General features: G+C 43.0%; 1 protein-coding gene across 1 annotated transcript in view; it reads right to left on the reverse strand.

Annotated features, from left to right (window-relative positions):
* gabbr1a (gamma-aminobutyric acid (GABA) B receptor, 1a) overlaps positions 1 to 15,166 on the reverse strand; it is a gene marked incomplete at its 3' end in the record, with an annotated part of 74,084 nt that overhangs the window by 23,424 nt on the left and 35,494 nt on the right. Inside the window, exons 9-15 of the mRNA XM_083918189.1 lie at positions 10,575 to 10,745; positions 9,768 to 9,869; positions 9,420 to 9,485; positions 9,023 to 9,214; positions 4,752 to 4,997; positions 3,115 to 3,178; positions 2,172 to 2,249 (exon numbers count right to left, since the gene is read on the reverse strand). Coding sequence (XP_083774315.1) covers positions 2,172 to 2,249; positions 3,115 to 3,178; positions 4,752 to 4,997; positions 9,023 to 9,214; positions 9,420 to 9,485; positions 9,768 to 9,869; positions 10,575 to 10,745 — 919 coding nt within the window. The remainder of the gene's footprint in view (positions 1 to 2,171; positions 2,250 to 3,114; positions 3,179 to 4,751; positions 4,998 to 9,022; positions 9,215 to 9,419; positions 9,486 to 9,767; positions 9,870 to 10,574; positions 10,746 to 15,166) is intronic.

A 15,166-nucleotide genomic window follows, 5' to 3' on the forward strand; every position in this document is an offset into this window, starting at 1 on the left:
TCTAATAGAGGAAGCCGGGCTTAAACAAGTCAGAGACAGAGGAGAGAGAGTCAGTTTAAACCCAGTGGGTTTTAACTGGGCTAACACCGAGCCAGTCACGTTGCAACAAGCTGAACTAAAGAGTTGGCAGCTGGCCTGTGAAGGACATGTTGCCTACATGCATACAGGTCAACCGTCCCTCGCCACTGATGCTGACCCGGAATCACTACCACTTCTGGGTTCAGTTAAGCCTTGGCAAAGGATCAATTCCTTAAAAGCCTAAAAAAGTTGACTCTCTACGGACCACCGAGGCGTGCAGGATTGATTAGTGGCACACTCTGTCCAGGCACAAGTATGTCACCTCTCCAGGGAGGAACGGGCCAGTAAACAACCACAGCATTGGTCTTGGTGTCTGAGGAAAATCAGCAGTAATAGGTTTTTCACATACAGGCAGAAGGAGTTAGATAGAAGGTTCTGGCGTGTGTGACGTGAGCGCGAGCTTCTTCATTTAGCAGAATGTGGTAAAGACAACGTTTGGTTGTGAGGATGGAGGTGAACTACAATTACAAATGTTGTTGCAGTTCACATACGTGTCAGTTCTTACAAGACTTACATAATATCTGTAGTGAAGACTTTGAGGGAATTTAATAAAAAGGTATTAAATGTGGGCACAAATGCGAGAGGATTTGAAGGGTTAATTAGAAATGATAAAAGTACTTAAATAAATGTAATCAGGAATTGTATCAATTAATCCTAAAACTGGAGCAAGGTTTGAGTCTGGGGCCTTTCTGGGTGAAGTTTGCATGGGTTCGCCGGCTACCTCCAACAGTCCATAGACGTGCAGGTGTTAGGTTAATTAGTGACTCTAAATTGCACGTAGGTGTGAATGAGAGTGTGAACGGTTGTCTGTCTCTATAAGTCAGCTCTGCGAGAGTCTGGCTGCCTGTCCAGGGTGTACCCCGCCTCTCACCCAATGTCAGCTGGGATCCGATAAGTGGTTACAGCTAATGAATGGTATTAAGTGTATTTTTTGGCGAAACGTTGATGCTTCACACACAACTTCAGATCTACACAATCAGCTCAGTTTCAAGATTTGGGTTACCAATTCATTATTCGACTAAATGTGCCCCCTGCCGTTCCTGAGTTAGGGCGTTGAATAATGGACAGGAACATTGTAATCACATCACAGTGAAGTTTAACCTTTCGCTTTCATCACTTCATCATTTATCCTGTTTTTTGTGTGAAATGTTGTCATAATTTGCGTAGGAATACTGGAGTTATGGACTACAATTCATCTTCTAGTTCCAGTCGATGTTTGTGCCAAATTTGAAGAAAATCCCTCCAGGGGTTCCTGAGATATTGCGTTCACAAGAATGGGACGGACGGACAATCCCAAAACATAACGCCTCCAGCCACGACTGTGTTCCCAGAACAACAGGCAGTTATTGTACTCGGCCCATTGGTTTGTCCCAATTACCACATCTAAACACATAGACATCACCTGAACGCATCTATTTTTGGATGTGGTATGACTTTCACTTTTTGAGAATATAATTAATCTCCGATGTCCATCACAAATGAACATCCACAAATCTGCTTAAAAAACTGAAAAAAAAAAGCTTCTTAATATCCAGAAGGTTTAAATGTTCTTCAGTATTAAGATAATCCAGTGTACATTCAAGGGCACGCTGCAAACAGGAGCTGCCAAAAGCTAATTTGGAATACTTTTAGTGCCAGTTTTCCAAAATATAAACAAATCTTGGCTTTAAAAAATGTTGCAGCCCAGCGGCTAACTCACTGGAGGAGGGAAGCAGTGTTGGCGCAGATGTTTTGATTTCGTCTGAGGGTGAAACCCACAGTGTTATACGTTGAAAACTCCTGGGTTAGCCTGTCAAACGTAGCTGCTGCCCAGTTTGATTACTGTGCATCTGCCGCACCAACATTTTTAAACACACGTTGGAGTGTTGTGCAGGCGGCTCTTTTTGGGCAAACGTCAGTATCCAAATAACTAGCTTCACCCGTACTATAGGTTAGAGAAAATCCAGCATGATTATATGTCATTTACACAGTAAGGAAGTCTAAATTAAACCTCCCAGAGGGGGTCTAATGTCAAAGCACGGAAATGTGGCCCTGTTGACTCACACACAGACACAGGAAGCTGGGTGAAGACAGTGTCGTGAACTCCATCTTACCTATCCAAACATCATTTCCAAACCAGGACAGGTTCTTCTGAGAGCTGTCATAATAACCGATCTTCTTGTAACTGCCTCCTAGATGATTGGGAAAGAAAGACAGTAAGTAAGTAAGAGTCAGTGCACAAAAGTCAGAGAGAATGATAGAGTTTAATTAGTAATGCTTGGGAAATTCAATTCCCTCTCTGGTGTTTTGTGGGGGGATCATGATCCTAATACAACACAATGTGCCAGAACAGATTTATATTCATAAAACCACAATTTTTGTATATTTCCTGTGCCTTCATATTAATGGCATGGCTGCCTATAGAAAAGACTTAAAAGGAATGAGTGGCTGCACAAAGAAGGCCAAACAAAGAAGTACCAAGGAGAAAAGGAAGGAAAAAAAGGAGCTTATGTGGCGGTCTTGACCAGGAATACTGATGAGGTCCCACAGTGATTCAGAGATGCAAGTCAGGTCGTCTCATTGTGGATGTCAAATTACCTCGACACCACAACAGGAAATATGAGACAGAGTGCGCGGGGAAAAGGGGCAGGATTATAAATCCTCATCCTTTAGGGCACCAAAGGGAACAGAGGTAGAAAATAATCCTCCACCTTATCCTGCGCAGGGAAACTCATTAAGTCACTAGTGACAAATAGGATGCCATTTCCAGAAACGGCTTAAAAACGAAGGCTTGTGCCCAATTAGAGCGAAGCCTTGAGTCAACACAATCATGCATCAAGCCCATTCGCATGTTCATTTATAGGATATTGAGACCAATCGCAGAGAAGCTCGCGACAATCCCCGAATAAAAGAGGCTTTGCTCTGAAATGAGCTGAAAGCAACAATCGATACATGAGGAAAACAGTCAGCTGTGATTTTTTTTTTTTCATGTACAAGTGACATTCGCTGTTTACTGCAATACAACATCTGTGGGAGGACAGTGTGGGAGTGTTTTACCTTGCAGTTGCTCAATAAGAGTCATTGCCATCCTGGATCCCTGGGCGTCAAACACCACTTGGCCCTGAGACACAGATGAAAGCATGTGTTTGTTTTTTTTTACTGCAAATGATTAACTGCTTCCTTGAAGGAACAGTGCGACATTTTGATAAATACACTTAGTTGCTTTTCTTGCCAAGTGTTAGATGAGAAAATCCATACCACTCTCATATCTTTATGCTAAATACAAAGCTACAGCCAGCAGCCAGTTCGCTTAGCTTAGCTCATAGGCAGGGGGAACCAGCTAGCCTGGCTCTGCCAAAGGTAAAGTAAGATAGTAATCACTTTGTACAATGGAGGTGCTGACATTTTGGAAGCACTCAGTTTAGATTTTCATTTCCAATTAAAGAAGTTTGAGTTTAACACTTGAGTTTAAATAACCTCAAGTGTTGACTTGTTTACACTGATCATCTGACTGTTATCTTGACCCGTCACACTTTACTGTCCTGTTCTATTTAAGCAACTTTATTTAACTTCCTCTCCCTCTCTGGCATGTTGCCACGACACTTTCAGACACTCTCTTTGCCACTTAGCCAAGTATAAAAAAAGGCACATTATGCCCAGGCGGGCTGGCTGGCAAAGTTAGCTAAGGTTGACTCACAACTCAGTTCGGCATGTCGGCAACAGTACAATCCTACTTTTAGCTCATTTAAATTTTTCTGGAGTCAGTGGGCCAAGCAGTAGCTCAGTCCATAGGTGACTCGGCTGGGAACCGGAGGGACGCACGTTCTGGTCCCTGTGTGGACCATGAATGGAGTGTGGACTGGTGGCTGGAGAGGTGCCAGTTCATCTCCTGGGCAAGGCATTGGCCCCAACTACTTGGGGCGCCCCCTCGCCCTGACATCTCTCCATTAATTGCATGTATATAGGTCCTGTTTGTGCATGTGTGTGTATTTTGAGCCTGAGTGTGTGTAACATGAATAATGATAATGCTGGATTATTATTCTACATACACCGTTATATTTGTTCCTACTGTATGTTCTCTTTCAGTCCATGATGGCAGATAAGCTAAATTATACATTTCTTACATTGTAGACATACTCCCGTGTGGACTGACAGACTGAAATTGACTGCGATAGCACAAAAAAGCAGCGACAGCTTGGACTGAACTAACCCAAAGGATGGTGTGATTTATTTATAAACTGTTTCTGTCAGTCGCTGAAAATTATACCTTTATTTTTAAATAGACAAAAAGTGGGTTAGGAAAAATATAACTCTTTTCCCCTTAACTGGATAATGGGGATGCATTTGCTTCACTTGCTCCACTGTTTAGGCGCCTGGGGCTGAATTAACAAGTAAAATTTAAGAAAAAACGGACCATTTTAGGCTTCGTAAGGGAGAACATGTGGCGGAGCTGCTGTAGATTTTACAGGTGTGTCTAACAAGGTGTCCAGGGACTGTATGTGAACCATAATCAGCTACTTTATTACACTAAATTCAATCATTCTTGTTTCCTGTACAGAAATAGTGGACATTCAGGTCCTTATATACATCCACAAGGACCATTTCTTAACACTGAATTTTTATATGATGAATAACTATGGGAGCAAAAACAGTTGTTTTTTTTAACTGGACTTCCTTTTTTCTTCTGCACTTACCGAAACACCTTCAAAGGAGCTTGTGTTGAGGGCCCTGTAGATCTCAGAGGTGATGTCATGGTTGTTGTAGTTAAAATCCTCCAGTCGTCGGCCCTTGGCCTTCAGTGGTGCCACGGTCTTATTGAGAGCGAGGGCCAGGGCCCACACTGCATCGTAGGCTAGAGGGGCCTCCTGAAACCCACCCGTCTCCTCTGGGTTCATCCCACCCAGACGAGACATCAGCGCTGCGATAAACTCCTGCGATGTCTGATAGAAACAGGACAGAAAGGATGTCAGAGAGGAGTCCTTCTTAAGAAATGCTGCAAACAAGATATTAATATATCTACAACTCAACGGCAAAGAGAAGTAGACTGTAAAAGGGAAGCAGTGGTGGATCACCTGGAGGATATACAAACACACAACTCTCTGCAAAGGTTTGGGTTATTTTGTATAAGAGATTTTCTTTAAGCTTTAGATTTGAGACCACATTTTTAAAGTAAACACTCACTAATTAGTGAGCTTAGAGTTGCTGGGAGGCATACGGTATTTGTAACATTTCGACAGAGCCAGGCTTGTTGTTTTGCCCCTGGTTTCAGCCTTTATGCTAAGCTAGGGCAACCACCTGCTGGCTGCTGGCTGCTGGCTAATGGCTGCTTCATATTTCTCTTTTAAACCATAGGCTAAAATTTAAAACATATAAAATAAGGATGTAGCCTCTGTAGCGTCACCCATAGGTTTCTGAAGAGCCAAGTGGAGCTCAGAGATGGAGCGTGGATGCAGCTGAGGTGATTTGAATGAAGCCTACAGTCTATAATCGACACCTGTGACAGCACCCATCTGCCAATCAAAGTAGCACACCTTTAATTATGCATATCATAACTCGAAGCCGTAATACAATTTAAATATGTAACAAGTTATATAAAAAATCACCCGCAGTACAGGTGTCATTTTTGTTCCCGGCTGTAAACTATTTATTTATACTATCAAGGGGGCATTTTTAACACCTGTGGTCTATGGGGATCTCTTTTGGAGCCAGCACCAAGTGGCCATTTGAGGAACTGCACTTCCATGCTGGCCTCATTTTTCAGCATTGGACATTGGCGCTTGTTACAGAAAGAATTTAAAAGTATAATTGATTGATTGGATGATGTATTGATTGATTGGTACAGACTTGAAAGGGCGGTATCAATCTTCTCATTTGAGGGAATAAGTGTCTTCCCGAAAACGTTGAATTATTCCATTAAATAAGCTGCACTCACTAGAGAAGGAAGGTAAAATATTTATTTACATGTTTATTACGTAAGAGGCAGTTTTCTTTGAATATTTCAGATGCCCCTATCTGCAACTTTACGAAAGTAGAAAAGTGAAGTGCGGTGATAATAGTTAAAATTAAGGCAACGTTCCTATTTCGGCTCTGATGGCAGTATAAAACATCCACATCTGGGTGCAAGTGTACAATGAAACTGTTCATGTAATTAAACACCAATAAACATTATCACCCTTTGGACGAGGGGACACATGTTTGTTAGGAGATTATTTCCACCAAGGTGCCCCTGTGGATTTTCTGAGGCCAATTAGGGCCCCCACACCCCCGATTCAGGTATGTCAAATTCATCTCATTGAAATTCCACCTTGGCATTTGGCATTTAAATCTGCCACTACCTTCTGAAAGGTAGCTGACAATGTGCTATTGCAGACCCTGCGGTACTGGCACGCAGACTTCATCTGAATGCTCTATCTAAAAGAAATATGCCAATTTCAAACTTGGAAATTGAATTTGAATGGATTGACTATGAGCAGGGGCTCAGGCTGTAATTCTTATCAGCCGTTGAGCAGCACGTCAACAGCTAAATCAGCAGGTAGCGGCAGGTGCTGTATGAATATAAACAACAGCTGCTGATGAAGTGGGAGCGAGGACAGGAGGGGCACGGGGGAGAGAGGGTGGATGGTGGAAAAGGTGGGGATGAATAAATGATAAGGAGAAGGAAAAGGTGGGTAAACAAGAAGAATGAAAGGATGATCCACCATAGACCGGCGCAGTCAGCGAAGGTCGAACAATGGGAGAGACGGAGAGAGGAAGAGAGTTTAAGAGGATTAGAGAAGGTGAACAGAGGAGAACGACGGGTGAAAGAGAAGCAGAGAGCGACTGCTACCTGAGAGGCAAAACCAGGATCATGCAAAATTATAAAGATGTTAAGAAAGAGTGTGACAGTATTAAACGTCATTTTTTGTACTCGCTATTCTATGAGCGGGTTATGAACCGTATTGAAATAAGGTCACAGTTCACTGAAGCGGTGACATTATTGTTGTTCTTTCCTGGGGAATAAAACTCTAAATCTCATGGGGATCGATCCGTTTGCCAGGAATACGGATTAGGGCTGAATAGTTCGGAACAGTAGCGTGAATCACAAAGAATGACAACAGACAAAGAGCTAAAGCTACATTGACAGAAAATCCAAGAAGGAACTTTATCTAACTGACAAGTGATCACCGGAAAGTGCCGCGCGGATACACCAAAGAAGTTAAAAAGAAAAATAGCAGAAGTATCATATGTTACAGTTTGTTAGGGCTTATTAATTATTTTGAATTGAGGAAATAAGTCTAGGAATTTGTCAGTGTTTATTTTGATTGTTAAGGGGCTAATTGGGCGGCTGTGGCTCAGTGATAGAGTGGGTCGTCCTCCAATTGAGAGATCAGCTGTTCAATCCCAGCTTCCCCGGTCCACATGTCGAAGTGTCCTTGGGCAAGACACTGAACCCTGAATTGCTCCCCGCGCTGTGCATGGGTGTGTAAATGTGGTGTGCATGGTTCGATTAGATTAGATGGATTGTAAATGTCCACTGCCATCAGTGTGAATGTCTGTGTGAATGGGTGAATGTGACAAACACTGTGAAAGCGCCTTGAGTCCATTTACCATTTAATTCACAAAAGGAGTGCGCAGCTTTTGCTAAGACAAAGAAACTGTAATTCTCAAAGCACCCGCTAAACGTGAAATGCTCCCCCTAACTGTGCTGCCGAGCAAACCGCATCTTGGTGCTTTGCAGCTATTCAAATAAAGTAATATGCATAAATTTGCCACAAAATTGGCCCCTTTCTATGCAAATGAGCCTCACTGCAAAAACAGTCCAATTCACAAAGACCAGCGCTAACAGCCACACGCAGTTTACAGTGAATTATTAGTGTCATCAGAGAGCTGGTGGTAATGAAGCGCGTTTATACGGGGTGTCCTGTGCTTCAAATGATGCTCTCTTCTTTAACAGTCTGATGGTCTGCGTTTGAGGACACCAACAGCACTGGCAGACTGGGATATAAAATACCAAATATGATTTCTCACTGTCATGTTTAAATCCCTTGCCTGAAGTTTAGACGGACCTGTAGCTCCCAGTCTGAACAATCGTTGTTTCTTCTCCTCTCTGCTGTTCTGCCCAGTTAACTGTGTTCTAGGTGCAAAGGCAACATTCATACTTTGCCACATGGATAATTGCATCGGAGGCAAAAAAAACAAAAACAGCAAGCAAACCTTCTGTGTGTGTTTGTGCTGTAATATAAGCAGCGCACTATCTTTTGGGAGTCAGACCTTGAGACGGGGGCAGAAAGAGCAGTTGCAAGAGAGTCTACAGCCATGTTAGCAGCTCTGTGAGGCTTCAGCTGCGCTTTGAGTACTCAAACACTCTGGCACATAATCAACATCACATTTGCACTTAATCTCAGTTTTTCATTTCACCTTTCGGGTGCAAATTGAGAAAATACAGGTGATAATTAGTGTAAACCAAAGTGTATTTTTCCATTAAAATCAACTAATGGCATTTACTGATGTGTTTCAAGGTGGTAGGTACTGCACTTCATGATGGATTTACAGATGTTGTTATGGTTACATTTTCATTTATCAATAGGATATAATTTATCAGTATGATCCCTAGTTTCTGTGATATGTTTTGTTTGTGCTGTTTCCCTCTGTATTTGTATTTTGGAAAATACGATTGGGAACTCCATTTCCCATGTGTAGTTACGCGACAAAGCCAAGACGTAATCTATTTGATGTCAATATAAGCTCATTTAACAATTTGGACTTCTAAGTATTTTGCATTGAAGAAGAAGAAGAAGAAGAATAACTTCATTAATCCTGCAAGGGGAAATTCAATTATTTTGTGATATATTCTTCATAAGACGCTTCACTCTATGACACAAATGACACTTATTTGTCCACTACAGGAACACACATGTAATCCCAAGCTGTTGCAATATATTCACGATAGTAATGAGAGACATAATTGTGTTTTGTGTGTTCCCACCATGTTGGAGATGCCGCGGACCGTCTCGGGATTCAGCATGACAATCTCGGTGGTCACGTGTCCCTCCACGGCCTCCGTCATGTTCTCCACCGTACAGTTGATAGCTGGGTCTTTGATCTTGAACCAGTTGTCTGCGTACCAGCCTATCAGGAACCACACATACTTCTTCCCGTAGAGCTTCTCCTTGAACACCTGCAGCGGGGAGGGAGATGAAGGGAGGGAGAGAATGATAAATAAGCATGAGGAGAATTATTCTCAGAGATGTTTTGAGTATGTTGTACCACTGCCAAACAAGGAAGATTTATTCAGACAGTCAAACAACTCATTACACAGCTCAATTTCTGCTAATAGCCAGGTTCAGTCTTCTGGGATCAATTGAACGAGAAATGGTACTAACCTCACAAAACACCTTCCTGGCTTCAGTCTCGTAAAAGAGCCCGACAATGATTCTTGCATCTTGACGCTGCGTCAAAACATGAAAACACGAAATTACTTAGAGACATCAGCATCAATAATATAGCTTCACTATAGCACAGCTTGATGTGGCAACGCAGCGTGCCAAAGTTTCTGCTGCTGACAGGACGGCACGTACGGCTGTTCAGGAGTTGCTAATTAGCATGGCGCATTAATTTCCTCTATCAAATCGCCTCTATGCTAATGGTATCGTGTGCAGCTGTGAGCCGGAGGAGGAAGGAGAAAGGGGGAGAGAGGACCAGCAGCTGAGATGAATTTTTAATCAAAGCACCTTGAGGTTCTTGACAGCGACAGCCGGGTCGGTGAGGAAACTCTGGCGAACGCTGATCTCAATGCCTGCCTCCTTCGTCCTCTGCTCCAGATCGTCCAGAGTCTGTGAGATGAAAGGAAAGGGCAGAGGGAGACAGACAGGGGGAGAGGGCTAGGTTAGAGAGGCAGCTGAACCGAGACAGACAGAGGTGCCTGGCTGAGATTACAGAGAAGGACAAAAGAAAAGCAACCAAGTCCGAAGAGACGGGAAAAAAAAGATATAAAAACACCTGAAGTATATATGAGAAATGTCAAGAGAGGGATGGACATTGTGTATGATAAACAAGAAAGTCAGCAAGGGAGAAAATAGATTTTTAGACAAAGAACATGAGCTGAAAGCAGAATAGAAGAATGTGAGAAGGAAGAGGAAAGAATGTGAGAGCGGGATCATTAACCTCCATTACAGGAACCAACCCAAGTGTCATGGTATTGACCGCCGTGCCTGGGAGAGATGTATTGCTTGATCGATATTTCCCACAACCAATACTCCCAACAAATTACTTCAAAAATCCTCCATCAATCGCCCGGAGAGAATGAAGGAATATTGCATAGCCCGGGAACACAACAGCTCTCATAAACAAACATCCAGAGGCAGGCAGGCAATAAGGGAAGCTGACACTTATCCAAAAATGATGGAGCCAAAGTAACGACGTGGAGAAAGTGATAAAAAAAAAGCAAGTGAGGGAGATAAAAGAAAGAGACGGAGATAAAAAAAAAAAAACTAAGGTGTAAAATTGACGGTGAGATGGAGAAGATTAAAGATACTGACTGAGGTGAAGACTTCGGTGGTCTGCTGGATGGTTGCGATGCGGGTCCACTTCCACTTCTGGAACAGCCGCACCCTGGTGGGGTTGTGAAGGGTGGCGGACGGGTGCGTGCGGAAGAAGGTGGGGAAACGATGGCGGTTGGAGAGGGCCGGTGAGCTGGAGCCGTAGGACAGCTGGGAAACATGAGAGAAAAGAAAAGAAAGAAGCGGAAAACAGAAAAAAGGCAAGAAGAAGTTAAGGATGTAGAAGTTTAGGAGGTAGGGAAAAATGTCCTATTGGAGGTCCTTCCAAGCATCAGTAGTAAACAGACTTCAATCAAAACGTATTCAAATCCGGACTCTTGTTCCTCCCGTGTACACAGTGTTCTTTGATGGCGACTGGTTCAAACAGCAAACAACAGAGAGGAAAGCCAGCAAAAAGACAGAGAACCACAGAGAAAACCACCTCGCTCCCATTTCCTTCCCTCCGGCTTATCAGGTGTGCTGATAAACACTGTAATTTCAATTTTTAAAAAAACGAAAACACTGGATGGACAATTTCTCATGCACACACTGCCATGAAATTGCGATGACATATTCGGCTATTACAAACAGAACAAATTAAAAAAAAGGATCTAATTATTGATGTTGCAAAGAGTAGCCCCAGTGATCATCCGTTTCTTTCATTTGGACCCATATAATTTGAATTGTTAGGCAATTCCCACGAGACGCAGGCTGCTAAGAAGTGAGTCAGTCCAAAAACAGCAGGGAAGCGAGATGGTGGAAAATACACACAGAAACAGGGAGAAGACAGTTCATCTGACAATTAGTTTCACAGAGATAAAATCCTCGACAGGTCTCCTTTAAAATTAGGAACCTGGAATTTAGGGAACCATAACAGATACAAACAGCGTAGCCTCGTCCTCAGTTCTCATCTCAGCCCCATTACCTACACAGCTTTGGGATGTTCACCAATGGGAGCAAGAGGGGAATTTTAGAAGACACATGTTATGTCCAATGTGGACTCCCCACAATAACAAATCCCTGTGGGCACATACAGAGGAAGGGAAACTATGCAGGAAGTGACAGCTCATCTGGGCGCGGCATCGAAAGACCTGGATAAACCAGCAGCAGCTTTGGGGTTTATTACATAAGTAATAAACAAGGTAGGCGTTCATAACATACAGGAGCACATGCAGACAGTGTAACAGGAGTGAAATGACAAATGAAATGACATCTTTAAATGTCCGAACCTCCGTCTGGTCTGGTTTAGATGGTGACCCAGGAAGCAGTCCGTTTGTCTGATCAACTGTTATGTTGCCATCACATGAAACTACCAAAACCATCACTGCATCGATCCTACTGACAAGTACTGCCAGTGTAGACAAAGCTCATAGCTCATCCCCCCCTGCCATAGTTCAGAAACAGGTAATAAGTCAGCGAGGGCAAACTAAATAGGAATGGAGCAGTCAGGGGAATGAGCTGAGGTCAGGAATAAGAAGGCAAGAAACAGGAATGAAGGCTGGAACGCTGCCCGTGTCTAGACCGAGGTATTATGAATCACTGCTTTTCTTGGCAAGACGAACCCTGTGTAGTATTGAAGCGCTGGGATTGGTCAGACTTCCATGTGGGGATGTCACAATATGAGATTTTGATATCCTGGTTTTTGTCAGAGGAAATATCAGTTTCATGCTTTTCGCGATTATTCATCTCATCTCATCTCATCTTCAGCCTCTTATCGGGGGTCGGGTCTCGGGGGCAGCAGCTTTAGCAGGGGGACCCCAAACTTCCCTTTCCCGGACCACATTAACCAGCTCTAACTGGGGGATCCTGAGGCGTTCCCAGGCCAGTGTGGAGATCTAATCTCTCCATCTAGTCCTGGGTCTTCCCCGAGGCCTCCTCCCAGCTGGACTTGCCTGGGCATCCTTACTAGATGATCCTGAACCACCTCAACTGGCTCCTTTCAACGCAAAGGAGCAGCGCTTCTACTCCGAGTTCCTCACGGATGCTGAACTTCTCACCCTCTCTCTAAGGGAGACTCCAGCCCCCTCCTGAGAAAACACATTTCGGCCGCTTGTACCCACGACCTCGTTCTTTCAGTCATGATTTTTCATGATTATTGATCAGGGAATTTATTGTTCAACACTATGGAAGGAAAATTACACACAAGCGTTCTTTTGATCACAAACATGTCAGGCGACTTTATACTAAAAATAGTGGGATTCACACGTACTCTTAGAACTGGAGTTACATCCAGGTAACTACTACATATCCCCACAAGATTCAGAGCGTAAACAAAAACATGTTGTGATCTACTCAAGCCCAGTTTTAACTGTTTTGGTCCAGCTTAGTAACAAAACATTTGCTAATTTTATTTTTTACCTTGACCTGACGTGGGCTGGTATAAAAGCAGGGAAGATAATTAACGAATGGGAAACAGGTGTGCCGGGATTGGGGGGGGGGGGGGGGGGGGCGGCAGGAATCTTACATGACAATAGATGGTTAGGACTGAAGAAACAGGGGAAAAACATTAATGTCCAAAAACAGAAGTAGCCGTTGTGACAGCTCCATTGTTGTCTAAAAACACACCAGTGAGACAAACCATTGCACTGGGTGACGTGTCCCTTTATTACCAAGAACACAGCCATTGTAGTTTATTTTGAGTCAATCCCACACACGCCGTCTTTCTGCTGTAAATTCTCCCTCGAGCGTCAAAGTTGCATTCATCCAGTGCATGTACATGGATCTTTGTTGAGAGTTTAACGCTAGCACCTCTGTGGGGTTGCATGTGGACACAGCAGTGCTTTGAACTGAATGTTAATGTCAGCACGCTAACATGCTCAGAATAACACTGCTGATGTTTAACTGGTAATATTTACCACAGTTTAAAATGCTAACATGCAAACATTTGCTAATCAGAGATAAACAAGAAATACAGCTGAGGCTAATGGGAATGCAATTACTTTTTCAGGTAATCAGTCGTAAACCAAAGTATTAGAAAAATGGAGGCGCTCTGGTAGCTCACCAGGTAGAGTGCATATCATTAAGTACCCCCTCTCTCTCCCCTGCCCTTCCTGTCTATCTCTATCACCGTCTAATAAGCAGAAGTGCCAAACAACTTGGCCTGATGATGGTACTAGATGAAAAGACAGGGGGTCACCATAGTAATTAGGATACATCGTCTGGGAACGATGACTGTCTGCACACAATTTTGAGCCAAATCATGTCAAGCTATTTAACTAAAAGAGTGAAAACAATGACCTGCTGGTGGGGATAAAGGAAAAGTCATATGTTCGTGTAAGTGTGGCTAAAACTTAGAGGCATAAACTTCTGTAGTGACGTCTTCTTCCAGAACACTACTTTACTTTACTTTCTAGTGAACTATATTTAATGTTCATCGCTCTATTTGAGTGTCAGTATTCTAAGAAATGTACGTTATACTCAACATACAGTCAATGAAATAAAAAAAGGAACGACATTATGAGGATGAGTGCCAGTTACTGATCCGCTAACAATGCAGATATTCAAAATCAATGATGATGCAAAAATAATGATGATGCATAAGTGTCCGTTCACTGCTCAGTGTAGAGTAAATGATTGAATGTTAAAAAGTAGAGCGCGGGTGAACGAGGGAGTGGTTTCAGACACAGTCATTTCACATTACAAATGTGATTTTTCGATACTGTAAGCACCGCAAAAGAAGTTTAAATGAACTCAACTGTAAGCGGAGGCAGGAATCTCAAACTAAACAAAACTAATAAAACCAACAGAAAAATACAGCACCTTGCCGGTAGAATTGCAAAATATGTTTTCCTTATGCTTATGTCGCCTGAAATGTCTGACCTTGACTATGTTGACTTGCAAAGTTTGTCACTCGAGAGGTGTTTTCACATTCATCTTCTAAGGGGGAGTTGTGTGTGCGCGGCAATTTAGATTTCACAGTTTCAAAAGTCAATCACTGTAAAATATGCAAAAGAAACCTGAAACCTCCAACGCAGAGCAGACTGTCAGCAAAGAGTTATTTGTTTTGATACATAAAATTTGAGACATAAAATTGAATTGAATTACAAAAAAATATAAGACACTAACTACAATTACCATTCTGATGCATCTGCTAGTCGCCGATTTTGGTGCGCCCCTCAGATGTTTCTCACCATCTTGATGATAACTGCTCTATCCCTGATCGACCTAGTGCAAGCAGCAGCGTTCGGCTGGGCTTGAGGCCAAATCCAGAATTTCTCAATGTGGGAGAAAGAGTAGATGTTCCTCCAGATCCCTTTCTGATTTTTTTTTAATGTGGGAAAAACATTATATCACAGCAGTGCATTTTTACATATTTTAAAACGTGTCTTAAGGGGTACTTTGATAATTGAATTGCGAAAACCTAGAAACCGCCAAAGGAGGAGGTCTAAGCTTCTCAATACCTCCTCCTGGTATGGTTCCCTCTCCACGAAACACAAAACAAAACTCCCCCATATTGTCAAACAGGCAAGCAACATCATTGGACTGTACCACCAACAACACCGATCCCTGAACTGTACCTCCGCTCTGTGATCAGGAAAGCCACCCTGCTCACAGAAGACTCCTCTCACCCCTCCATCACTCCTTCCAACTAC

The sequence above is a fragment of the Echiichthys vipera genome, assembly GCF_963691815.1.
Source record: "Echiichthys vipera genome assembly, chromosome: 8".
Classification (NCBI taxonomy): Eukaryota; Metazoa; Chordata; class Actinopteri; order Perciformes; family Trachinidae; genus Echiichthys; species Echiichthys vipera.